At 56.6% G+C, this 27,175-nt stretch overlaps 1 protein-coding gene across 2 annotated transcripts in view; it reads left to right on the top strand.

The window, feature by feature from the left end:
• The first annotated feature begins 7,347 nt into the window (after window positions 1-7,347).
• KCNIP2 (potassium voltage-gated channel interacting protein 2) overlaps window positions 7,348-27,175 on the top strand; it is a 45,326-nt gene continuing 25,498 nt past the window's right edge. For both annotated transcript variants that reach the window (XM_017804160.1, XM_017804157.1), the window contains exon 1: window positions 7,348-7,467. In XM_017804160.1, the coding sequence (XP_017659649.1) occupies window positions 7,395-7,467 (73 nt within the window). In that variant the 5' untranslated portion in view covers window positions 7,348-7,394. The remainder of the gene's footprint in view (window positions 7,468-27,175) is intronic.

The raw sequence follows: 27,175 nt of genomic DNA, 5'->3' as shown, positions 1-27,175 counted from the left end.
ATGTGATGTTTTGTCTGCTCCTTGGGAGTGCCAGGAGCAGGTAGTACCAAACCCATGATCGTGTACAGCAGCTGGAGGGTAGGGTGCAACTTCACCCACCTGCTCTGTTTGGTTTGCAAACCTCTTTGTCTTCCTTTGCATGGCACAGGGACCATACCTCTGCAGGACTGAGCTGCCCTCCGTGTGAGTCCTGGTGCCTGTTGGGGTGCTTTTCTCTCCCTGTTTGAAGAATTGGACGCTCTCTGCTCTGGGGTCCTGCCAGACTGTTGCATGGTTGGTATCAGGAGGAGAATTCCTGGAGAGAGCTATTGCCTAGACAGCACTTGCACAGGGGATCAGCCCCAGTGTGCTCCACTTGCTCCCCCACACTTCCCTCCCAGGGTGGAGCTGCTGTCTTTCCCAGCTCAGTACAGGGCAGGCAGGGGGAGTTGCTATTGTTCCTGCCAAGTCACAAGTGCCATCATGTGTGTTGGGACTGGTGTGTGGCCAGCAGTCTGTGGTAAGATTTACAGCTGGCTCTTGGCACTGGAAAGCAGCTCTCCATCTTGGTGTCAGCACCAATGCCAATGTTGGTCTCTGTTACTTGTTGGGATTAGCAGAGTTGTGCTGGATGGGAGTGTGTCCCCATGGAGGTGATGGATTTTTTTGGGAGATGAGCTATTGCAGTAACCTGAAAGGAAAGAAGTAAAGCCCAGCTTTGGGAGGGGTAGAAATCCGAAGGGACCGGGATAAGATGTGTTTTTCCCTTAGTGGGAACTTACCCATGCCTTTGCTGATGCTTTCAGGAGGAGGGCAGACAGAGAAGTAAGTGATGAATGGAAGTCTAGACCAGGAGTCTGGAGAAGGGCTGTTGCAAGGTCTGTGGGACCTGGAGGGCCCTGGGGCTGCTGAGAGTCCTTCTGCTGGTCAGAGACCTGGTTCTCCCCCATCAGAGTACAGTGTGGTTGAGCTCAGTGCAACACTGATCAAGCAGAGGGGTGATCCCAAATATATCTGACAGGCAGCACCCTCAGGGGAGCATCACTGAATGCTCCTGTTGTCTTTCTAAAGCTTCTTTAGGCCACCCTGCCAGGTGCTCAGGGATGCAGACCTCAGATCTGATCCAGAGTGGCTGTCACCTCTCTGGGTTTTGACTGACTGCAAAGGTAAATGCTCAGGACAGGGCTCCACCAGACTCTGCCCTGCAGCTGCTCACACATCACTCAGGACCAGCTTGTGCCCAGATGAGCCCCTGCCTCTCCTGGACAGAAGAGGGTTTCCCTGCAGCCCCCATCACCTCAGCACACCCCAGAGGGCCAGGACAAGTACAAGGTCCTGTTGCTGTGACTCCACACTGTGCTGCCCTTTCCCAGCTCGGTAGCTGCTGGAGCACAGGCTGGGCCATGCTCTGCAGCTTCTGCTCTCCGTGCTGTCCCTCCAGGGCTAATTGAATCATGTGGCTGGAAATTGAATCCAATTGAATAGATTAAATGAGTCGGGCTTGCTGCTCACTGCAGGGCAGCTCAGAGGCTTGCCAGGCTACTGCCAGAGGCTGGGAGCTCCCAGGAGTCCCGTGGGGGCAGGAAGGGGCTGGGGAGGTGGACACCCGCTGTGCTGGGCTGCTTCTACAGCTCTGCTGTGGGAGATGAACCCTCAGTCATTTCTCAGTGATGTGCAGCCTGGCTGTGTCCCAAGGCCCACAGGTCACTACATACAGAGGTTGGGTTGGCTCGTTTCCCCTCTGAAGCAACTAATGACTAATTAGCTGGAGCTCCCCTGCTCCAGAGTTCAACCTGGGCCCTCCTGGCAGTATCCAGGGGCAAGGATGCTTTTATGACCTGTGGCTGTTCAGCAGCTCCGATCTGGTTGTTCTCCCAGCCCTACAGCAAGTGATGCTCCAGCAGAATCCATCTGTGGCACCCTGGCCCCATGCCCCGCTTTTGACCCCTCTGCTGCGACCATTGCCAGGCTGGTGGGATGGGATAGGATGGAATGGAATGGGATGGGCAGCAGAGTGCTGAGACCACAGTCACAGCAGGGACATCCCCTCACATGGAGGCGAGCTTGGGCCCAGGGCCCTGGCAGAGCAGGACGTGTGTCCGCAGTGTGGGCTCATGACAGAGATGCACACCTGTTTTCATAGCAGACCTGAGATGCTGAAAGAGCCCCTGGTGTGGCATCCAGCACGGCACAAGTGAAGGTTGGAAATAGTATCTGGTTCCTCTTTAAATTAAAGCTGAGCCCACAGGCACTGAGCACACAAACATGACATGTTTTGTAATGCTGAGAGGGCTCATGAGACTAGAGGTACATCCTGAGCCGAGGAATGCTCCAATTCAGTCTCAGCTCCCTAAACCAAGGTTTTTCTTCACACAGATTTTGCATCTGTTATGTAGAAGTGGCAAAGAAACATTCTGGGTGGGCACAGAGCCCCACACTGCCCACCCAGCAGTGGGGCTGTGCTGGGGAATCCCTCCTTGCTGGAGGCATTGGCAGAGGCAGGTGACTGGCTTTCGAGGATACAGAGTGCGATGCAAAGTTTTTTCTCCCTCCTGCACAGCCAGATTTCTCGCACCTGCTGGTTTGCATTTGACAGAGGAGGTTCCCTTCCTCCTCCTGCAGCATTCCTGCTTGCAAGGCTCTCCCAGCAGCTTGCAGCATAATCTGTTCCTCCTCTGGCCTCACAAGATTTCCAGCACCTGAAATTCCCCACAGGTTTGAATCTCACAGTGGGTCCCATCTGCTCTTGTATCTCTGCAGGGTGAGTTAATGGAGATGGGAGCAGCTTTGCCCTGTGTATGTCCTGGGTGATGTCTCCCTCAGGCATCACCTCCCCAGGACCTGCTGCTCTGCCGTAGCTGCTCCCCCAGTCCCCAGGACACCAGAGACCCCAGACTTGTCTCTCTGCAGAGGCCAAGGGGCTTGTCTTGGTCTCGTGCCACCCAGATCCATTTCCTTTGCAGATGTAGTAAATATTGTGGTTTATTCCTGAGTGAGGCTATTTGCCCTGCCTGGAGCCCTCCTCAGACACTTGTGTGGCCATGAATATCCCTGCTCCAGACTGGGGGGGCTGCGTGGGCCCTGGCAGGGGAATAGCCCCTGGTGTCAAGTTGCTCATCTCCATCTAAGGTGGCTGTTTGCTAGCATGTTTGCAAGGGGTGGAGCTGGTTTAAGGGGCTCCTGTTTCTGCCCTCTGCCCCTAGAACCAGTGCCTGGGTGCTGAGCCCCATGTCCCAGCCCAGAAGCTGCCTGGGAGCTCTCTCTGCTGGGGAAGCAGAGCTGTCCCTTGCCTCCGAGTGTAAATCTGAGCCCAGAGGCACCAGGTGACCGCAGCCAAAATAGGATTAATGGCATCTGCTGGGAGCACATCCCGAGGACTGCTATTGATGACCGTGGCTTTAAAATACTGTTAACAGTGGATAAAGCACCATGATTTAAAGCACTCAGCAATTACATCTCTGTTTGAAATTTCCTAAAGATAGGATCAGACTCCCGAGTCCTGCTCTCTGCTTTTCCGATAGAACTAATAAGAATGGAGATATGCAATTAGAGAACGCACGGGCTGGTAGGGCAGATCAATGCCTTGTGGTTACCTAATGAAGTGTTAAATTATGCCTTTCCTTCTCCCTGTCCCTCTATAACACCAGCAGCAGGCTATTTGCAAAGAGCAGAGGGCTTGGGGGAGAGGTCCCTACATTCCTGTACCCCAGCCCGGTGGGGTGCGGACCCCAGCACTCCTGCTTCCTCTCCAGGGTCGTGCTTCTGTGGATGGAAGTAGTTTGGGACTGCCTTGGGTTTTGTGTTGAGCCTGGCGTTTTCAGCAGGGCTCTGCAGGGTGTGTGGGGGCATGTGTCCCCAAAGCCAGGGAATCCCAGCAGGGAGCTGGAGGCATGGATGAGCTGAAGGGATCAGCCCCGTAATTGCAGGTGAGTGTCCTTGAGCAGGGGTGTTTGTGAGTGGGCTCAGCTCAGTCCAGCCTGGGTCTGGACGAAGCTGGTGGCAGGCTGGCACTGCTCTGCCTGCAGCCAGGCTCTGCATCCAGTGCCCCAGACAACACTGGAGCATCCCCAAACCTGTCCCCTTCCCCAGCTACTTGTGACAAGGCTGCACTGGCCGCACACTTAGATGAGGACAAGCAAGGCCCCCGGACAGAATTGCCCTGCCCCTCTCTCCCTGACTCAGAGCCATTCCTAGCTGCAGCTCTGCTGCCCAGCGAGCAGCATTAATCCCATGCAGATGTCCCTTACCAAAGCACTGCTGCGAACAGGGTGACAGATAGGCCACTTAGGAAACATGCCTCATGCCCCAGCAAATGGGTGAATTCCATCATGATGAGGGTGCATGGACAGTCCTGGTGACACCCTGCCTCTGAGAGACAGATAGCCTGAGGTGCACCTCAGGGGGCACCACCATTTGTGCCCCTACCTTGCCTCCCTCCTTGCATTTCCCACCTGTCTCCCTGTTCTCCATCCCCACTGCACCCCACTGCTGGCCATGCCAAGCTCTGGGGATGGTTTACATGGCCCTGTTTCTCTCATGTCTCTCTGCTGCTGTCCCAGAGGTGAGTTTGAGGCCAGGGTGTTTCTACAGGACCCCTGTCTGTCCCAGCAGGCTGGATCCATCCACCTGCCAGCCCTCCACACTTCCCTGCCCTGGGCGTCAGAATGTGGGTTTCATGGTTAGCTGTGCCTGTGAACCTGTGCCGTGTCTTGGCCGTCTAGGGCATGGCCCTCCCTCCTGGTTACCCCTTGTAACTGGGATCTGGGCTCTCAGGAGCCAGCAGAGCTCTTCCCATCCTCTGAAAACAGTTAATCCAGTGTCATCTGCAGCAGTGCAGACCACCAGCCCTGCCTTCAGATGGCTCCTGCCTGCCCTGGACCTGCTGATTGCTTTTGTGGTGGATGAGGCCAGCAGCAGCAGGACTGTGCAAGGCACACTTTGATTAAAGCCTTGGATGCTACTTAGGTGATTTCCCTCAGCCTGGCCCAGCCTTTTTGTATCTGCTGCATGTCACAGTGAGATGTGCTGCAAAAGATGCTCAGCACTCCGGGGTGACTTTGTTGCCGTGCCCATCCCTGGCCAGACATGTTTACCAAGGTGTCTCTTCACACAGTGCACCCACAGCAGGACCCCTGTCTGGGTCTGGACGAGAGGGTAGAGACCAGACCCATTCCTGCATCAGAAAGGGCTTCTTCTACCCTGGCATCCTGCAGACCCCTAGCTTCCAGTGCCCAGAGGAACATTTAGAGGAGGATGTTGTGTTTTTCCCCAAGAAGAGAAAGGCTCAAAAGCTATGAATCCTGGCAGAATGCCCAGCTCTTGTGTTTGCTAAGGAAAGGAGCCGTAATCAGTGAGCAAGTGAGTTGTGTCCCCCTTTTTCTACACTGTGGGGAGGAAGTCTGTGTCAGCCTGGCCCTGGGGCTGCCCCATCCTACCCTGTGGTACCCACCAAACTGCCCAACTTTCCCCCTCTCCCCAGCCTGGCAAAGCATCTTTTGCTTGCCTGCAGGAACAGGAGCACTTAGCTGGGATAAAAATAGCCATGTTTGCCTCCCAATGGACCAGGGATGGCAGAAGGTGAAAACTTCCCCGTGCAGCTCTGCTGGGTTTGCCACGTCCACAGCAGGATGGACCTGCAGAAAGCAGAAGACAGGGTGGATGAGCTTGGGCATGGATCACACAGCCCACCCTCCCTTTGCCCCCCACGCTACTTCCCTGGGACACTTCTGGTCCCCAAGAGCCACCACGATGTGGCTGAGGATGTGGTGGAGAGGCTGAAGGAAGGAGGGTGAGGAGGCCAAGGAGCAGCAGGATGGACAAGCCCAGAAGCACAGGTGAATCGAGGGCTGGTCAGGCTCCAGCTTTGCTTGTCAGGCTAAGCAGAGCAGGCACCGCTAGAGCTATCCCAGGAGTTTTTCTTCAGCCAGTCAGTGCATGCAGGCTCTGTGCAATGGCCGGGCCACAGGGAGGGCTGGGGGAATGTGTTTAGTTCTCCAAGCATTTCTCCGCTGCGTTTTCCTCGCTAAATGGCTCTTATTTTTAGATCCAGGCAGTTGCTAAGCATCGCTGCCTTGCTAAGGCGGCTTCTTTCATGGCTTGACACCAAAGCACGCTGACAACACGCTGCCTCGTGAGCATGGCCCTCCCTCCTTGCTGCTCCGGATTCCCTTCTGCCCTGCAGCTCCTGTGGGCTGGGCTGGGCGCAGGGATCGGGACGGGATGCTTTGCCTCCTCCCGCAGCTCCTGTTCCCCCCGTCTCTCTGCATGGATCAAAGAATGAAGGGAGGAAGTGCTGGGAAGCGCTGGGAGCTGGGCAGCCCCTGAAATGTGCCCAGGACCAATGTCATGGTGCAGTCAGTGCTCGGGCAGTGGCATAACAAAAGCCCCTGGCTTTGTCCATGGCAGGGACTCTCCAGCACAGTCTGCATCCCCCGGGATGGCATCCTGCACAGATGGCAACAAATAACCAGGGGCAGCAGCGGGACATCAAGTTCCCAGTGCCAGATGTACCGGTGGGCTGTGAGCTCCTCTCTTGGCAGCACCGTGCCTCTGGAAGCCTCTTCAAGCGTGTTGCTGCTTCACCCTTTCCCTGGGGCTGCAGGAGATGGGGTAAAATCCTGCTAAAGACTCCAACCCGCTGGAAAGCCGTGCTCGGCGTGGGGGGCGGCAGTGGGACCTGCTTCTGCACTTGGCTGCAGGGAGTGGGACCTGGCCGCCCTCCTCAAGCCTCTTCTGCATCTCTTGACCCCTTCCCATTCCCTCCGTCTCGGACTGATTTTACATTCATCTTCTCCCCCGAGGCGGGGATGCAGCAGCTGGGTGGGACTGGGATCTCCCCTTCCTGTGGGTCCCAGGGCGCAGCCGTGGTACATGGACACCGACACACAAGGCTCAGGGGTCCCTTAATCCCCCGCAGTGGGCTGTGGGGGTCTGCGCCCCTCCTGCCCCACGCCTTCTTCATCTCTATCTCCTTTTCTGTCCCTGCGCGGTCCCTGACTCCCGGGGCTCTCCCGAACCGCCGGAGCCCGCACCTCGGTGCAGCCCGGAGCAGCTCTCTCCCTGCCTCCTCACGGGAGCGCTCCCGCTCTCCGCCCCCCGTCCGTGCCTCAGTTTCCCCGAGGCGGCAGTGCCGGGCTGACGGCTCCCGGGAGGAGGCGGGGAAGGACGGGAGGGAGGGGGCGGCCGTGCCCAGCCCCGGCGGCGGCGGGGACCGGGGCGGCTGCGCGCTCCTGCTGCCGTGCCGAGCCGTGCCGAGCCGCGCCGAGCTCCCCGGCACCGCCGGCCCCTTGCCGCGGCCGCGCTGAGCGGCGCGGGCGGCGGGGCGGGGGGAGGCGGCGGCCGCGGGCAGCCCCTGCCCGCCGGCGCAGCCCGTGCGCCCCGTCGCCGTTCCCCCCGCCGCTCGGCGGGGCGGGAAGATGCGGAGCAAGGGCAGGAAGGAGAGCCTGTCCGACTCTCGCGACCTGGACGGCTCCTACGACCAGCTGACGGGTGAGTGCCGCCGCCGGGGAAGGTGCAGCAGCCACTGGGACCACGGCGCGGGGCGGCCCCGGGCACCTGCTTCCAGCCCCGCTGAGCCCCGGTCCCTGCCCGCTCCGCTTCGCCTCACGCCTTGCTCGGGGAGAAGGGGAATGGCCGCGACCCCGCGCTGGAGCAGGGTGACAGTCCCGGCCTCGGAGGGGGGTGCTCCGGGGGCGGTAGGGTTGGTCCCAGCCGGTCAGCGGTTGTCCCGAGGCAAGGAAAAGGCCCCGGCCGGGGGGTAGGATGCCTGGATCGCTTTTGGCTGCCCCCAAGCTCATGCTCCCTCAGTATCACTGTTACTCCCAAGCCCCTCGGGACACCAGTGTCTGGCGTTTGGCTCTCTCCGCCATGTCTTGGGCCACCCTCCCTGAGGTGGCACAGCAGCACCCCAGCAGTAGGTTCCCCAAGATTGGAGAGACTCACTCTGCTCAGAAAACCCCAGCAGCACCACAGAGCCTGGTGTCCTCACCCATCACCTAGTGTTCCCTAGAGTATCTCCAGAGATATTCCAGCCCTGGATGGGGTTGGCTGCAGGATGGGGAGGACAAAGATGACCTGTCTGTGATGCTATTGCATTCCCCTCTATCCTCTGTCCCATAGAGTTGCTGGGCATCCCACATCCCACACATCTGTCCACCCATCACACTTTATCCCCCACTGTCTGATAGTGAAGCAGCTGGGCTGGAGCTGGCAACATCCCTCCTTCCCCATGTGCTCTCCATGGATCAGGCCAAATCCGGTCCCCAGTCAGGGCCCCTGTTGCAGCAGCTGTGCAGTGGGGCAGCAGTTCCCACCTGCCTCCCAGGACCCATCATGGAGCTGAACCTGTCCATAACCAGTGGGGTTGGGTGCCCTCATTCCGCAGGCACTGTGATGTGTGCACAGGCAGCTCCTCTGACTCCTGGTGATGCTTTTCCTGCCACAGTCTGGAGTGAATTTCAGGCTTTGCTCTGGAATTTCGAATAGGTGGAGCAGCCCCACACATGGAAAACACTGCTTACTGTCTGCCCAAACGTGCTTCAAAGAGGATATTTTTGAGCTGTGTAGGAAATTGGAACCCACACACAACTTTTGGTTTCTCCAGTAACTTTAAATGTCCATATGGATTTAAATTAAATCAAAGTTAAAAATAAATTCCAGTCTCAGAGAGACTGAGACCTTTTATACCTGGACTTACCTCTGAACCAGTTGTGCAGCAGGAGCCTGGGTGGAGGGGAGCTGTGCCACTGCACAAGCCCCTGTCCACAGGAATGGGGCTGCAGGGAAGTCTCTGGGGAACAAGGCTGGAAATATTTGCCCCATTTCCCGGAGTGGGAAACAGGCCCCAACAGGGCATGTCACTCATTTGCCATTGCTGTCAGGTCATGACCTGCCAGGGCAGAGCCTACAGTAACACCAGGGAGGAGAGGGAGCTGGTCCCAGTGGCACTGATTTCCTCTGCATTGGCTGAATGTGCTGAAGCCATTCTTCCCAGTGGAGAGAAAGTTATCTTTCTCACAGAAAGTGTGGAAGTGATACAGGCAGGAGAGGGAGGGTTTACTAGCTTGAGCCCCTGCCTTCTATCTGGCCTAGGCTCTCCTGGTACCCTGTGGATGCAATGAGGAGTCTGGACCACCATGGGACCATAGTGAAACCCTGACTTGAAACTGGCAGTGCCGGTGTGGGCTTAGTCTCTCCCTGCAAATGGGAGTGTCCCTGCTGGCACCTGCTGTTTGGTAGCACAGCTCTGCTTGGGGACAAGTATAAGCAGTTTGGTGCGTTTCTGCAGCTTTGGAGACCCCCATCCATCAGGGTGTGTCTGGGTCTAGAGAACATCTTCCATACAAGAGCTGTTAACCGAGAGATGATTTGGTGTCAGGTGATGTGACAGCCCCACAGCAGTTCCAGCAATTGCTGCTGTGCATAGGGACAGCAGTCAGTCCTGCTCCCTCCCATCACTGCCCAAAAACAGGAGTGAAGGCAATGTGATTCCCATCTGTGCATGCCCAGTGCGTAGTAGGGCTTGCAACACTTGCTTTGAAAAGAAGGAGAGGGGCTAATGGGAAGCAGGACCCCCAGCCACACTCAGGAGAGAAACCCTCCACACTGAACCCAACAGCACACTCATTTTTAAATTTAAAAAACTGTTGAAAATGAGGGTACAGTGACAGCCTCCCCTCCCTGCGGCATCTCCAGCAGTGCCCAGCTGCCCCGGCTGTGCGGGCACGTGGATGTGTGTGTGAGAGGCCCGAGTGAATGAGAACTGCCTGTGTGTGACCAGCAGGGAGAACAGCACTGCTTCCTGTGCCAGGGGAACACGGGCTGGCTGCGCTGGGGTGAGCTAGAAAGGGCCTTGCCTGTGCTGGCCCAGGTGTGGCGGTGTGGGGCAAAGGCAGGCAGCAGCCATGCCTGGCTGCTGAGTCTGTGACTGGGCTCCCACCTGGGTATTAAGGAGAGAAATGTTTAGGTTACGCCACTAGGAAATTAAACTGGTCCATTTCTGGGATATTTAGATGACGCTAGTGAGAAATAAAAGCCATCCATAAATTACATTATTCCTTCAGCCTCTAATGACATAAGTGATTAGTGTGCAAGCAGAGCCCAGAGCCAGTGTCTCAGGACTGCTCTGGCCATGGCCCTCCGTGCAGAAGAAATGGGAGTCCAGTGCCGCTTTGTCCCAAGAAGCATGGGTACCACATCCCTGGCCCCAAATGCTGGCAATGTGAGAGGTGAGTGGGCTTGGAGAAGGGTTTTGCTCCTGCCTGACACTACAGGGATGTGCGGACAGCAAGGCTGCCCCAGCCATAGATGGGGAGCAGGGGTGGATGCCCTGGGACCCCATCATACCCCACAAGACAAGCTCATCCCAGTCGTGCTGTGTCCTGTGAGTGGGACAGCATATGTCAGCATGGGGTCAATACCTGGGCTCTTTGGGCTGGGGCAAACCCCCTAACTGCCTTTCAGAAAGATAAGGGATTCACCTCCAGGGCTGTTGGGTTCCCAGAAAAGGGTTAGCAGGATCTCTTTTCACCCCTGCTTTCTCCCCCCTGCTTTCTCCCTTCTGTTGTCATGATGTGGGGACTTGAACAACCACTTTGCTCCACCTCAAAGGCAGCCGCAGCATTTGCAAGGTTGAGCAATTGCTATAGTGATCATCTGCAGAGCTTTGGGATCCTCCTGTTTCTGGAAGCACGGCTGATGGATGGGGACTCCCCACCTCTTAGCACTTTTAGCAACCCGCTCTGGGAGATGAAAGCCTTAGGTACCAGTGTAGTGGCAGCACAGCATCTGACTGAGCTCTCCTCCCTACCTGGAGGGAGAGTGTTTCAGAGGCATTTCTCCCCATGGCAGTAAGAAAGGAGAGATGGGGCTGAGCTGTCTCCCATAGACACACCAAAGGGAGGATGGGCCAGTCGGGTTGTTGGAAGCACAGTGGGAGTAGAGTTCTGGTCCTTGCCACGGGATAAAGCCGGGGAGCCGCGCCCTGGCAACGCATCTGCCGCAGGCAGGTCCCAGGTGATGGGCAGATCTAGGGCTGCGCCAGGGACTTGTTCTGCTGCCGGCAAACCCAGCAGCTCCATCGTGGCTGCTCACAGCCTGTGATCAGCTGGGTGGGGGGAACATCTCCACCAGCTTGCCATAGCGTAGGACTTCCATCTGTGAGGGGGATAATTTATTTCCCAGGGTGTGGAGGAGGTGTCAGTGCTAGCCTGTCCCAAATAATAGTGTGTGTAGGGGGAAACACTGGGATCTGCAACTGGAGGATGGAGTGACAAGGCCATTGGGTGGGAGCAAGGGCATAAGGCAGGCAGGGGCTGGCCAGGAGCCCATCTTCAAGTGTGCATGGCAGGTTGTACGGTGTGCCTGTGTGCTGGGGTGGATCCCAGGGAGAGGGACTGGAATGAGGACTGTGCCCAAGACAACTTCACCCATGCCCAGAATAAAGCTCCTTCTCTTGCCCAGTTGCTTCCTGGAGAAGCACAGGAACACCACTGGCTGCACAGCCCTACCCTCATGGGTCTATCGGAGACAGCTGCCTGCATCCCTCTGCTCTGTGTCAGGCATCGGTTGTCCTCTCCTCCTAGAAGCAGCCCCCAGGAGGGGTGGCACACACTGGTGTCCTTCCCCTGGGGTTCCAGCCCATGGGAACTGAGAGTGTTGCCCATACCCCTGCTCCCCTGTTAATCTGCCTCCTCTGCACTGCCGCTGTTGCCCCACACGACCCCCTTTCCACTTGCCACTTCTGCTCCTGCAGCCTGATGGTGAGGCTGGGCTGGAAGCTGGGCTGACCCTCAAGCCAGGTCCCCAAGCTCCCAGGAAGTCCTCTGTCAGAGTGGGGTACTGTGGGGTTAGGATCTTCCACTCGTGTGCCAGGGCAGAGGGCTCCCATGGGTCCTCTTCATGCCAAAGCGCCTTGCCCTCATTGACTGCTGCACCTTCCTGGGGTGATGGGACTGTTGCCTAACTCTTCCTCATCTCTGTCTGCTGTCTTCCGCCTTCTGGCATCTGTACCCTCTTCCCTCTTTGCTGTCCTGGCTTGTCTGCAGCTCTTTGATGCTGATGAATTCCCTCTGACAGGGTGTTGTGGCCCTCCCTGACCAGAGGCTGAGATGGAGGGGATGCTACTCCAAACCTGTGCCAGGGAAAAGCCTCACATGGGGCAAGGAGCATGTGGGTCATACTGCTGGGTACCACTGCCCATGGACAGGTTGGATTTTGCAGTTGGAAAGGCTGGAGTTGAGGTTTTGGCAGCCACTGCTGCATCCCTGCAAGCAAAGGCAGGTCAGAGTCCACAGGGAATTGGTGGCACGGGATTAATTGACAAGAAGTTTGTGGGTTTGGGTGGGGCAGTTATACAACTGATTTCTGCAGATGCTGAAGCATAATTCACAGGCTGTTGCAATTTTGTCCAAGGGGTACAGCTCCTGCTGCATGGGGCTGGCCATGCATGGGCTCTTTCATCACAGGCAGAGTTTTTCCCCACCGTTGGCCGTGTTGCGGCTGGAGGTGCCTGGACTCAGTGGTGCTGCTCTTGTACTGTGTGCTGTGCTGGAACCAGTTGCCCCTAGAGCTTTGGGAGCCCAGACAGGAGGAGGTTTGGTCTCTGGAGCAAACTCTGTTTCCCTCTGGACTATATTGGGTCTATATGTCCCAGCTGGAGCTGAGCTGCACTCCTCACCACCAGGGCATCAGTGGGTCACCTCAGTCCTGAAGGACAGGAGAGACCCCATTAGTGGAGCTGCCCCCACCTTGCTTTCTGGCTCTACTCATTAGTGATGTTTTCATTAGGAGAAGTGGTTTGGTTTTGTTTAAGCCAAATTGCTGTGCTTGGGAGATGATAAATCCATCTGCTGGCAAATCACTCTCCTGCTGCCGGAATGGATCCCAGCCCTAGGCTTTAATCATGCTGCAGATGAATGAGCCTCTAGTGAAACAAATCTCCCTGCTGTCCCTTGCCAGGGAGGCTGAACTGGGTGGGCTGATGCCATGGTGAGGAGCTCTGGCTTGGGGTAGAGAATCAAAAGAATTCACTAAGGTTGCAGAGCCCTGAAGGTGGTTATTGCTGAGCAAGTGAAATTCTGGGGCTGTTGCAAGTGGCTTCCCTGGGAGCAAAGGGGGAGAGGAGCCCCTTTCCATGGGGCAGGGGCTGTGGGTGGGTGCAGGGGTCCTGTTCAACCCACCATCCATGCCAGAATGCCGGGGCTGGGTGGGTACCATGCCATAGTGGTGAGTGGCAGGATACGGAGGAAGAATGTCCCCGCTCCCAGCGATACCCCACTGAGTGCTTTGCAAATGGTATGTGGCAGTTGGGCTGTGCTGGGTGGGAGGCTCTTATTGGGGTCCCCAAGCTGCTATGGCTCCGGCTGCTTCTGGCTTTTAAGTAAATTTGTCTTCCGCTTCAAATGAAAACGGGTGGTGCAGTCCCCGGGGAGCAGTGAGAGTAATTAGCTTGTTTGGAGAGGGAACCCTGCGGGAGGGGAGCTGGGGGCAGGATATTGCTGCCTTCAACAGGAGCTGACGGGGATGTGGGATGCAGGAGGGTGTCACCTTCAGTGCTTCTGAATCTGGGCTTTCTTGAACGTTTCCCCTCTGGTCCAGACAGGGCAAGTCACCTACAGAAACTTACGGGCAGGGGTGCTGTTGGCATGCATGTATGTGTCCACGCCTCACATGCCTCTCCTGCCCCTAAGGCTCAGCTCCTTCTGGTTCTAGGTGATTCCAGCCCCATTTTGGCAGGAGGCGCTCTGCTTTTGAACCTGCTGGGTTGGGGTCCCCTCCCGTTCAGGCAGCTGGCACCCCTCCCAACCCTGGGCCAGTGTTGGCATTGCTGCTGGGGACTCTGGGTGCGGCAAGAGGGTCAGTGTCCCATCCGTGCTGCTCCTGCCTACTCCACCTGGGGACGTGGGGACTGGGGATGCTGAGGTCTGCAGGACATACAAGCAGGTGCCCCAGCTCCAAGCACTGGTGCTCATCCGATTCCTGCACCAGCTCCATCTGCAGTGAGTGTTTGGGAGGCTGTGCCCTGCTCAAGGCAAGGATACTGCATACCCCTGTATGTAGACAAACCTGATCCGTGCTCCTCTTAGAGAGCCCTGGGCTGTACCTGGGACAAGCAGGTGGCTTTGTCTTGTGACATCTGTGTAGAGGTCTGTCAAGGACCACACTGCAGTAGCAGCGGTGCCTGTAGGTAGACAGGGGATACTCAGAGGCCTGAGGGATGGTGCCGGGATGGCAGTGGAGATGGATGACTTCACCTCTGGCCCCTCTCCACAGAGCAGATCGGGGACAATGATGGAGAGACTAACTCAGCAGGTGGGGTGGAGGTACAAATCTGCTGCCACAGCTCTGATGCAAAGGCTTAGGAACTGACTGAGTAAGATAGAACCATCCCTGGGCTGTCATGCTGTGCCTGTGAGACATGTCCTGTCCCATGGCAGTGACATTCCTGCAGGGAAGGGGCTAGACCATCTTAAGCAGAGGAAGTTTTCTTGGCAAGATACTACTGTGAGAGACTGACAGGACCCTGTCACTGAGCCTCTGTGGGGCAGAAAGTGGGACTTTGCTCCTGGCTTCAGGCACTGACCTGAGCAGCAGAGCTGGGATGCTCCAGCTCCCTTACCTGCCCTCTTCCCATCACCAACAACGCATTTGGACACCAAAAAAAGTGCTTTTTAGGGATGGAGCCTTGATGATGGTCTGGCCAGGATTTGAGTCACAGGGAAGAGGGGGTTCTGTTTTTTTTTTCCCTTGGCCCAGCTGGGGAAGCTGTGGGATGCAGGGAGGCACTGGAAAACTTGCACAGCCATGGGTCAGGAGCCAGGGAAGAGCCATGCAGTTGCTTTCATCGGTTTCTGCAGCCCATCCAGCTGTGTTGGGGTGAAATGAGTGCTGGCCTGCTCACTAACGAGATTATACAGGCAAGCCATTGCTCCTGGCCTCTTTGGTTAATCGCTTCTTCCTAGATTGAATTTTTTTAAATTGCATTGCTTACAGAAAGCCCCTGAATGGGTTTAAAGGCAATAATCCACCCAGCCCTCCATCACTGCAAGGGTCCCCCTGGGGCTACTTGGCAGTGGGTTGTTGAAGTCCCCAGTGTGTCTCCATGTGTCTCTGGTGTCCCCAGGAGGTGGCTGACAGGGTTGGCCCTTGACAGTTCTTGATTTATTCCAAGAGGGAATACGCATTAATTTTTAATGGTGTGATTTAGCAAAGCCTCTAGAGGTGATGGAGAAGACAGCAGGTCAGATGCCAGGCTCTGTGCTGCAGTACGTTTGGCAGATTCCCTTTGTCCCCCACTGCTGTCCTGAGGGCCATGGTGGGCAGCTACCACCAGCCCATCCTGCTGCACTCCTAGGGGCATGTTGGAGTTGGGGTGTTGAGTGGTGGGGCACAGCACCCCCAGCTCTGGTTGTACTTGCATGGGGTCTTGTGTGACCCCAGAGCAGGGAGGGACAGCAGCTAGTGGGAGGTTTTGGGGTCGCAGAAAAGGTTGGCAAATGGGTGTGGGGCTTGGGCAGCACAGTGAGGGTTGCTATAATATGCTGTGGTTATGACTGATGCCAGCATCCCTTGGAGACATCTCAGCCCTCTCCTGGGTGGTGGAATCTGCCCTTAAGTACCTTTCTTTCCCCCTTATTCTGCTTCTAGAAGCCACATCTTCCGAGCCCAGCCCCAGTCCTGTGCTGCCCATGCTGACCCAAACAAATTTCCTCTGGAGCCCGCCCTCCCTGCTCGCCTCCCCTCCATCGTACGAAGTGAGTCACTCCCAGGCACCGGGAATCATTCATGTCATTTCCCCCTTTGCCGCAAAGTCATTAATGCGAGTGGAATAATTTGTTGCATAACGGAGAGGATCAGTGGGAGCGCTGCTCCGGCAAGTGATTCCTGGCCCTGGCCACCACCACCCGGGGAGAGGGCAGCTTGATGGGAGCATTCCAGGTCTTGCTGGTCCCACAGCTGCATCATGCTCCCAGCAATGGTGTCGGCTTCCTGAGGCATTTTTCCAAAAACCATCAAGTCCTGCCTGGACCCCAGCTGAGCAGGATGGACCTGTTTGTTGGGGCCTTAGTGTCTGCTCACCCTCGCAGAGATCCTCTGACAGGGGCATGTTCTGACTGCCCCACCGTGACATGGGCAAGAAGTGTCCCCTGCATTGATCAGGGTGTGTGTGTTGAGGCACCCTTTGTCCTGGCCATGTCCCTGCCTCCCACCCATTCCAGCTCCTATGAGCTCCCCAAGCCATGGAGTCACAAATGCTTCCCACCAGCAGCCAAATACCTCCCAGCTTCTTGCTTCAGAGCTGGCGACCTAGAGGTGCCCCAGCAGGGCTGCAGGCAGCTCCGGAACTGTTCCCAGTGAGTTTCCAGCCAGCTGTTGCTGGTGAAAACCCAAGCATGGCTGGGGGTCTCTCCCAGGGACCTTGCAGCCTCCCAAGCAGGGGGCTAGCTGGAGGGGATACTTGTCACCTCAGCTAAGGACTGTGGGTGCTGAGATCCCATGTTTGAGTGATACTCGCTGCGGTTATGGCAGATCCAGTCTCTTCCCCGGCATGTCGAGGGGGAGAAGGGCAGGGAATAGTGCTTGAGGAGATAAGAGTCATTGTGGAGGCTGCCCCACTGCCCAGGGTTAATTTCCTTCTATCCCTCACTTGGCCAGGCATTAATTTAAAGATGCTGTAATGGGAGAGGGAGAGCATAAGAGGATTGGGCTGAGGGCAAGAGGATTTAAGGAAGGGAAGGGAAGTGGCTGGGAGCTGTACAGGGAACAATGGCATCCGATGGTGCAGGATGGGCAGGAGGTGGCTGTTCACTCCTCAAGCCCAAGCCACACCGATGTGTCCCAACTGCAACTGTGATGTTACCCAGTGGTACCCTCCAATCCCTTGAAGGGAACATGGGGGTGAAGCTTTCCCCCTCCTCAGGGAGAACACCACTGCTGGGTGGCTGGGCAAGGAGGGGTCTGTAAACTGCTTGCCTGCAGCATGGCCATGCCCCATGTTCCACCTCTGCCCCTTGCTGTGCCTGGGACATGAGGCAGAATTTTAAACTCCAGCCCAGGGTAACCCAGCAGAAGGGCATCCTGCCCAGCTCAGAGAGGGGCAGGCAGAGCCTCTCTGGGGTGCCACGTCCCAACAGCGACTTTGTCCCTTCTTCTCAGCTGGGCAGCGCGTCCCCTCGGTGCAGAGGGCTGCCCTGAGGCAGTAACTGGAGAAAGGAGATGGTGTTTAATATTTCAAAGTGACTCACTGAAAACCTGCTGTTCCCTGGGGCTGGTCCAGGCCCAGCATCCCCGGAAAGAGGCCAGGATCACACCCCAGCCCAGTGTGAACTGCAGAGGGAGGTTCTTTTGGGACCACATCCGTCACAGCAAAGGAACCTTTTCCCTCCTCTGTTGCTCGCAGACTCAAGGGTCCCACCTCTGCCCTGGACTACATTTCCAGGACAGGAGCACGAGTCCCCAGGGGATGCAGTGTCTCCCCTGTGCGGTGCACCACCTTGTGCCTCCCTCAGCACTGTTTGTTTTCTCAGCCTGCCCTGCTGTAATTACAACCTGCTGCCACTCTCCAGATAATAGGTCTTTCCTTTTATCGCTGCTTAATTAAATAACTGTGGGGAAGTGAGGGGCTAGTAACCCCTTGTTTGCCAGCATGAACAACCCAGTGGTGCTGGGGAGGTCTCTTGGAGATGGCACAGGATTTGGACAGGGATGGCTGTGCCCTGGCCTGGGAAACATAGCTGAACATGGGGTACCTCCATGCCCTTGAGAGGGATGAGGTGCTGACTTTTTTGTTCATGTGTACAGCATGTCTGGCACAAATGTTTCCAGGCCAATCCTCAGAAAGTGCCCTGAATGTGACCACTGTCACCCTGTCTGTAATTCTCCCCTCAGCTTGGAGCCTTGCCTGCTGCCAGGCTGGGGACAGTGTGTGGGCAGGGTGTCTGCTACCAGGCCAGCCACCTCTGCCCGCAATTAATTGGTGCTAATGAGTATCCCTGGCAGCTGCTGCTGGGTCAGTGAGCTCTGGTTGAGTGTCTGCCAGGCTCTCTCCCTGTGGGACCAGATGCATGGGTCCCACTTCTTGCTCAGCAGGGCATCCTCACTTGTGCAGTTGGTCATCAATGCATACATGGCTCCCTCTGCTCTGTCTGCCTTTGTACCTTTGCCAGGAAGCTGGTCCCAGTTTGGGCACTGCCAGTAGTGCAGCTCCAGGAGCTGCCCCCGTGTCTTGCTCCTCTGGGTGCCCATTTCTCCCCATCGCAGCCACCCCACAAGGTGCTGTAGCAGTGGGAACAGTGTCTGTTATGGCATCCTCAGGAACAGAATGTGGCCCTCTTTAAAAACACATGGGCAGGGGTGGTAGGAGTGCTCCCCTGGGCACTGCCTGGCCCCCTGTGATGGAGTGGGGAAAGGTCTTTGCGTTGGTGATGAGATGTACAACATGTGTGATGGGGGTAGTCTGGGAAATGCCCCCCACTAAGTGTGGACAGCCCTTGGTGTCAGGGGCCCGGCTTGAAAATGATCAGTTGGGGTACGGAGAGGTTTTGGGAGTATTCTGGGTCTTTGTGGCAAGATGTTGTGGGAAGAGGAGCTGTGTAGGGGTTGTGTACAGGCAGGGGAGTATGGGGTTACCTGCAGGCTCAGGGTACCTCTCCTCCTAGTGTGTTGCCTTCCTTGCTGCCTGTCCTCCCATCTGCCCTGGATTTGCAGTTCCAGAGTCAATTTGCACAGATCAAAGCCTGGGGCCATCTCTCATCTTGGCTTACCTGGGTCCTGCCTGCCCCAAGCCCCGAAAGCAGGGGAGGTTTGGAGGTAATCCTTGCAGATGGGATGCTGCTGACTAATTATAGCAGAACCTCTTGCTTCGTGGGAACCACGGTGAATTGTCCCTCGAGCCCTGGCAGCAATGGTACAAATCTTCTGCTAATTAGACTTGAAAGTCCTCCCATGAGCTCAAGCACAGGATGGATATTTGATTATTAACATATTTATTTCTGAGCCTCTCAGCACATCTTGCACTGGGAGGCTGTATTCCCCCCCACCCCATCACTTCTAGGCACATTTATTCATATCAAGAGTGCTGGGGGGCTCCTGAGGGAGGGGGGCTTCTTCTGCTCTGTGTGCTCATTTTTGGGGTTGTCTCATCAAGGTGTGTGGAAGATAACTTGCTGATGCTGGCAAGGTCTTGGGCAGGAGCAAAGCTCCCAGGCTCTGTGCTTCCCACTAGCTTCTCTCTCAGATGGGGTGCTCCTGACCCTCATGACCAGGTGGGAAACCAGGGATGTCTTTTCCCACCTGCTCCTGGGCACAGTGGCTCCAGGAACTGGATAGACAGATGAGGGGGTGGCATGGAGCTGGTGCTGAGCAGCCCATCACAAAGCTGCCTGCCATGGCACCCCCAGGGGGAGCATCCCTCCCTCCCTCCAGGAAAACTGTGACGGAAACACTGTCTCTGAAACAACTGAAAATAGCTTTCCTGTCCCCAAAATGTCAGTTTTTAAAAGGCAGTCTCTGGGGGCCCCCCTGGGCTGGCAGTGGGCTGAGCGGGTGCCCTGGAGATGCCAAGTGGGTGGCCCTGCTGCCCCGTGGGGCAGAGAGTGCAAGAGGCTGGAGGGCTGAGCCATCTCTCAGTGTAGAGATGGGGAGAGGGAGAGTGCTGGTGTCGGGGGCCATCAGCCCAGCCATAGGGCTGTGCAGTGTCTTGGCTTGAGGCTGGAGAAAAGTGCAGGTGAGCTGTGGGCTGTCAGAAGGATAGTACTTGTGTGTCTCCCCTGCCCATAGACACCCAGGTCTACCCAGCCACATATCCAGAGGTCCCAGACCAGTGCTGGGGTGCTGTTGGCATGGGGATAGGTGAGAAGCAATGGGTCAGGATCTCAGCCCCATCTCCAGCACCGTTTTGCTCTCTCTACCTGCCTTGTTGCTGTCTCCCTGAGAGAGGGCACATGCCTTGTTGCAGCTCTGGAGTTATTAATAGCAGCGAACACTCTCAGTGCCTTCAAGACAAGTCCATTTTGGGGGAGATTCCTGCCATTTGAAATATGCTTCCCCTCCCTGGGATCCCTCTGGCATCTTATCTCCCTCTCCCAGCTGTGCAGCCAGCGTGTGCCAGAGGCCCTGGATAAGCGGTGGTGCTAATAGCCTGTGTCACTCAGCCCAGCAGCATCTGCCTGGGTGATGGAGGGTGTCCTGCTGCCTGGCCCACAGGCAGCCCCAGGCTGCCTGCACACGTGGAAACCGAGGTCGTGTCCTAGCCTGTCCCCACTGCACTTCCTCCTGACTGTCACCATCACCCCACCGAGCTGGATCTGTCGGCGGCCAAGCAAAGCGCTGATTGCAAGGAAATGAGCCTGGTGCCATCTCCCATTTATTGGAGCCCAACCTGTGTGTGACTGCATGGAACTCGTTAATTTGTCACCATCACCGTGGCTTGTTGTGTGGTGGTGAGGGTGGAGAGTCTGGAGGGATGCTGAGGGCTGTGTCCTCCCCTGGAGCAGATTTGGGAGCAGGGCTGGCATCACTTGTGGCCAGGCTGAGATTTTTCCCAGCCTCACAGTTCAGGAGACCCTGCTGAGGCTTAGAGTGGGAGTGGGGGTAGGGCTGGGGATGGAAACCCCTGCTGGTCCTCGTCAGATGCCACGTGCATGGAGCAAGGTGGGCATCTGAGGGGCAAAATGATGCCAGTTCAGGACAAGGAGATTCTGTGGCTGTGTTGTGCCCCAGTGTGAGCCATGCACCCCCATCCAGTGATGTGCCTACTTGTGAAGGCCATGCTCTTTGGAGGTCTTGGGGGCTGTGCTGCCTCATTGCCTGATGTAACCTGGGTACCCCCAACATTGCTGTGCTTTGCAAGCCCAGCATGCTCTGAAATGGCCCCAGATGGTCCAGGTAGGCTGTGGTGTCCTTGCTTACTGCTGCAGCCTTGATGTGTCAGCCCTATAACCAGGGCTGGGTTCAGGTTCTGGCTCTTTTCCCTTCCCTTTGCCTCTGTTTCCCTGCAGCTGTTGGTGCAGTTCTTTGCCCTCCCGTTGCAAGATATGGAGAGTCTTGGGGTGCACCCCAGGAACCTGGGTAGGGGGTGATGAAACCTGTTCCCCTAGTTTTGTCACCTTCTTCCTGCTGCTTGTACCCTGTTCATGGGGGCAATGAATTATTCATGGCCTGGCAGGCAGGGGTGTGTCTGTGACTGCCTGCATGATGCCAGTGGAGCCTGCATGCCACCGAGCACAGAGAGCTTTTCTGTGTAAATCCCTAAAATATTTAGCAGAATGGACAAAAAAAAAAAATTCAGCTTGGGAGCAGTCAGTGCCTCAGTGTAACCTGGATGGTGATGGGCTGTCATGGAGGTGCTGGGGGGGATGGACACACCAGGGTGGTACCTGTGGGGCTCTGACCCTGATCTTGGCCTGTCACCCACCACCCAAGTTGCTCGTGGAGTTTATGTCTCTTTGTCTGTCCAACCATGCATCCGTTAGGTCTTTCTGCTTGTCTCTGTTATCAGATGGTGGGGGTGCCCCCATCCTTTCCCTGCATTGTCGGGGTGCTTTGGCATGTCTTGGTCCCTGGTGTCAGAGAGCCAGGCTCCTGCCCCACCACCCGCTGTGTGCCAGCTGCTGACAGGTTGGTGCTGCAGGACCGGTGCATGGTGTTGGGCTGGGCTCTTTCCCTGGCAGTGCCTTCCTGAGCAGACAGATCACGTCACATGCATTTTTTAACAGGATCCACCAGCTGAGAACGAGCTGAGCTGTCGTCGCACGTTTGTGATCAAAGCCAGACATGCCCTGGCAGCCCGGGGAAGGATGGCCTTGTGTGCCACTCCTCTCTATCACAGGCTGATTTACAGGGCAGAGCAGGTTGGGGATCCAGCCGTGTCACAGGTTGCAGGTGTGTTGCCCTGCATCCCTGAAGGCACCAGGATGGCCAGTGCCCTCCTTCCTGCTGTGGAGCAATGATTCCTGACCCAAACATCTAAGGATGGGGGCAGCCATGATACAAAGGTGGTGCTGCCGTCAGGCTTCATGCACAGTCCTACATTCCAAAATTTCACCTTCTGCTGGGAGTCAGGGGGAGCTGGGTTTGCTGGCAGCACAGATTGGGGTAGGAAAGGGTTTGTGCTTGTCCTGGTTGTGTTTTAGGCTCAGTTCACAAGGGAGCAAGCAGAGGTAAGGGATGCAGAGAGCTGCAGCCAGCTCCGGATGGGAAAGCACGTGGAGCCAGCTGGCTCTGACATGGCAGGGCTGCCCCGCAAGGCAGGCTGGGCCGCTGGCAGCTTTCCCTTGGCCTTTCCAAGCTCGTCCTTTCAAGGATGCTCTCTGTGCCTTGGCAAGGTACGAGCTGTGTGCTGCCCCATGTTCTGTACATCACAGGGCCAAGCCCTGGGGTGTGTGGCCAAGGGCAGTATGAGCTCACCTTAGAGCACTCAGCCCCTCCCAGACTGTCTGTCCTCTCTGAGCCTTCCTCCCACCTCCTTCCTGGGTTTGCTTCTGCCCCTCTTGCCTCTCCGGGCGTGGGGTGGCGGGTGCCACCGGTGGGTGCCTGCAGTGTGGCCATGCAGCACGGCTGTGCTGTGTTTCCCTCTGCAAGCACCAGCAAAGCCCGCGGGCTGTGCTTCGCTGTGACAGCACATCCCATGTCAGACCCGTTGCAAATCCTGCCTGCTAATAGCTATGCAAATTACCTCATTAGTTGCCTTATTTATTTTCTCTGGCATCACGTTTTCAGCACTTCCCCCAGTCCCAGAGGCTGTGGTTTCCCCGGGCTGGGAGGAGGCAGGAGCAGAGCAGCAGCACACAGGGCTGGCTTGGCTAAGCTTTCTTCTGCTGGTGGCAGTGGTGTTGGGATCCCACAGAGCCACCCACCCCGATGCCGTGGGTCTGGAATCCCTTCTGCCGGGATGTCCACCTCCTTCTCCTCCTTCATCATATCCTGGCTCTGGGATGAGTCTTGCTGAGCTCTCTCTCTGGCCAGGAACTGCTCTGTCCCTGCCAAGCAGCTGTGGGTCTGGCATTGCTCGGATGCATATGCCCTCCATCCCCAAAAAAGGTGAGTGCTGGATTTAGGTAGAGAGAGAACAGAGCATTTGCCCAGTCTCTGTGGGCCTGAATGGTGTCTTGAGGCTTGGCACAGGGCTGCAGAGTGTCCTGCACTCCTTCCACCCTGACTGCCCTTCCTTGGTAATGGAAATTTGCCTCCTTCTCATCCTGATTGCCCTTCCTCATTACTGGAAATGTGCCTCCCACCCTGACTGCTCTTCCTTCTTCAGAGAAAGGTTGGCAGATGATGTCACAGGTATCTGCCAGCCATGGGATGACTCCAGAGAGCCCATAGATGTCCTGGCCAAGGTGGCCCTGGGCTGGAGCACTGATCCGGTACTGTCCCTGGGGTGTGTAGCCCAAGCTGAAACACTTTGAAGCCCAGGCACCATCCAGGGCTGGCAAGAATGGCCCCTGGGCACCATCTCATGGTGCCCCTTGGTGATGTTCATGTCCCAGGGCATCCCTATCCATGCTGTATGTCCTGCAAGGACCACTATCTCCTGGTTGCATTTTCTAGGGATGGTCATGTGCCCACAACACCCGTGACAGTGAAACAAGCTTTGCATGGACACCAGGGGACCCACATACTAGTGTGATGACTCATATGAAGACCTTGATTTAGCCACCCCATGGGCTTGTCTGTGCCATGCTGAGCTGCCTGCAAGCATTCTGTCTGCTTCCCCTGTTCTGTTTGTCTTTTATTTCCCCCCTTCTCTCGGCGGTTGTGCTAATGAATATTTCATGGCCAGGAACCAGAGCGAATTCCCCCGGCAGCTCCCCGCACTCCTGCGACAGGTACCAATCCAGATGTCGGTGACTTAGGAAGCATGGGTCTGCTAAGAAGCCATCTCGGGAGGAGGGGGCTTGAGTAGGGAAGGACGCAATGGCTCTGGGTGTCCCCATCCCCGGCGGTGCTGTCACTGCCCTTTCAACCTGCAAGGAACTGCCAGCGGACCGTGGTGGCCACGTGTCCGTGCAGGGATGGCCTTCACGGCTCCCTTGCCCCCTCTCACACGCGTGCAGGGCCACGCTCCGACACAACAGCACGTGTCCCCTCCTGTCCCCCGTGTGCCATCAGCCGCCACAGCCGTCTAAACGAGCCGTGTCCCCGGCTCACCTCCTGCCGCCCTGCCGCTCCGCTGCGCTGTACCGGGGCTCCTCTCAGCGTCAGGCGGCGGCAGTGACACCGCGGCGGCACAGAGAATGGGGCACGGGGCGGGGGCACAGAGCGGGGGGCACGAAGCGGGGGCATGGAGAGTGGGCAGGCACCCGTGACACCGCAGGGGCGCCCCATGGCCTGTATGTCCTGCCCCGGGCTTCTGTGTTTCCAAGCTCGAGGTGTCCCGGTACAGTCCTCAGGCAGGCATGGGGACTGGGGCAGGGAAGCGGGAGACAATGTTGGTCTCCAGTCTCCCTGAATTTACCCTTTATCCCCTACAGCGGGGAGCTGGGCTGGTTCCCAATGCAGGCTCGGCACTGGAAGATTCAAGGCAGTGTCTCCCCTTGTCAGAGCCAAAGCATGTGGGGGAGCAGAAGTGTACAAAGCCTGCAGCCATAGTCTTCCTCCTTCCTATTGCTGCAGCTCCAGCAATGACATGTCCTCTCTGGGAGCCCAGCAGATGCTCTGGGGACAGGGGCTGGCTTTAAATGTCTTTTTGGGAATTATGTCCTTTGCCCTGTGAGGCACTCTGGGGAATGGAGTTCCCCTGGGGCTGGGGCAAGGGCTGAGGAGCAACTGGCCTCCTGATGGGGGGAGCAGGTCTGGGAGAACCACAGGCTGGGTTACAAGGCAAGAGCAGGCAGGATGCACCCTGCAGTGACACCCTTGGTGGCTGTGTCCCAGGTGATGTCTTCAGCAAGAAAGAGTCTGTAAAGGTGGGTTGCCTGCCCTGCCTCGTGTCTTGCTTTTGATTTGCGCTAAATGCCTGCTCATCTTGTCAGGGAGGAGCAGGGTCAGTGACCAAGTGGCTTTGCTGCCTTTCTGCAAGGGCAAGACACACAGTCCCTGGTGCCAGCCTGGAGAGTGTGTGCTCAAAGAGAGCCCTGGGATGGGAGCAAGCTGGCTCATGTCTGCAATGTACCATCCTTGCAAACTGCCTGCTGTGGGTTGCTGGGTGCAGAGGGAGAGGACAGTCCCCTGGCTCAGCTCATGTGGTTCCCATGAACTTCTGTCTCAGTGTCAGTCCATAAGGGCCTTTCTGGAGAGCCAAGGGCCAGCCCAGAGGGGTGATGGTCCTTTGGAAATCACTTTACACTTCTGGACTGGTTGTAGCACCTGGAGATGCTGGTGGGCAGCCAAGCCTGGAGGTGGAATGGGTGACATTGGTGCTGGGCTCTTCTTTGCTGCCATGTCCCTGCAGGCTGGTGTGGGGTGGTCTATATCTGCTGCCCTGGGGGGGGACAAGAGGTCCCCTGTTCCACATGGCCATCACGACCAGGGTGTGCAGGATGGCACTTGCATCTCTCACTTGCCCAGGACATGCTGAGATGGAGCAACTTTCTCTGTCAAATGGAAACTGGCTTCCAAGGAGCCAGATGGTGGTTTTTGGGATCGATCTGCAAACTTTGTTTGCTGTTACGTCCTGTGGGCTCTGGCACCCTCCTGTGGCTGTTCTGCCACCTCTCTTGTATCCCGTGGGCTTTTGGGATGCTGCAGCTGCCTTGGTCTGAGTTGTGCTGGCTGGTCCCCACGGTGGTCCTGGGAGCTGCCCCTCTCCCTCAGAGTGGGGGGAGCTGTGCATTGTCAGGATCTGGCCTTGTATCACACAGCTCAGGGGATCTGATTGTTGCAAGAAACTGTCCCAGTGTATTTGTGTTGTGGGGTTAAGCCAGAAACAGGGCTCCTGTATACTGTAGATAAGAATGAGGGACCTAAACCCCAGATCTGTCCCCAGAATGTGGCAGAAGGGGACTGGGCACTGCTGGCAGCCCAAATTTCTGAGCTTTCAGGTGGGGGAGGGTGGTTCATGGAGGTAGACTCAGTCAGGGCTTTGCATTCACAGACTCTCCCTACAGATGTGTCTGTCTGCTGAGCTGCCCACTCTGCCTTGGCTGTCCCCTTCCCCTTGTGAGGTCGATGTCCCTTGCAGCTCTTCCCCAGCCCAGGGATTTGTGGATGTACTATTGTAGGGTTGCCAGTCCCTGCTGTGCTGTGTGTTGTGCCTTTTTAGGATCTCCCCAAACTTGGCTCAGCTATGCAGTGACCAGTGTAGCATCCCCTGGTCCAGGTCCCCCCACCCTGGGACAGTGTCCTGCCATGGTGTGGAGAGCTTGGTTTGAAGGGGATGCCTTTCTTTTGGGGAGCAGGAGGTGAGGTTACCCTATACCAACCCTAGTATAGGATTGGTGGGAGGTGGTGGTACTTCTGCACTTTCCCTTGGGGTTCCTTCTTGAGGTATTAGTAGGGACTGGGCTGTTCCTTGCTGGATCATGGCTCCACCTCCTTTTCCATCCCTGAGGGAGAAGAAGCTGTAATTTCCATCAGGTCCCTTTTTGTTCACTTCCTTCCCTATTAATAAGAGATGAAGCTTATGAGATAATAGAACCTGGATGGATTCAGAACTGATAGATATTGCTCGTGTGGGGTGTGAATGCAGTGTAGAGATGGAACTACAGCTGGGAAAAAGGAACTTGGGGAAAAGATGTTGTCTTAAGTCTGCACAGAGCATCTCAGGCTGGCTCTGGGAGCAGGGAAATCCCATTGCCACCACATGTCAGACTCCTTTCTGGCTCTGACGTACTGTGCAAGGTAGCAACTCACTGCCAGCCTGAGCTTTGGAGCGAGCAGCTCTTAGCCTGGATGGTCTTGGAGTTTGACTTTTTTCCTCCCATTCTTGCACCCATCCTTGTCTCCTCCCCTGTGTGGAGAGAGCAGAAGTGGATGCCTGGAGATGCAGGACACTTGCAGTGCTGGGGGGCTGATGCCCAGGGATGCAGGATGCTTGCAGTGCTGGATTGCTGTGGCAACAGGGATGCAGGACACTTGCAGCACAGGATGGTTGATATGGGGGGATGCAGGATACTTGCAAAACCAGCTGGCTGGAGAAGATAGTTGATGTCAGAGGATACAGGATGCTCACAGCACTTAGTGGGAACGGATGGCTGATGCTCAAGGATGCAGGATCCTCTCGGTGCCGGCTCCCCTCCGGAAGGAGCATCCCTTGGAG

Source organism: Lepidothrix coronata, unplaced genomic scaffold, assembly GCF_001604755.1.
Source record: "Lepidothrix coronata isolate B3197 unplaced genomic scaffold, Lepidothrix_coronata-1.0 Scaffold8, whole genome shotgun sequence".
Classification (NCBI taxonomy): domain Eukaryota; kingdom Metazoa; phylum Chordata; class Aves; order Passeriformes; family Pipridae; genus Lepidothrix; species Lepidothrix coronata.
This window is presented reverse-complemented; position numbering and strand designations above follow the sequence as displayed.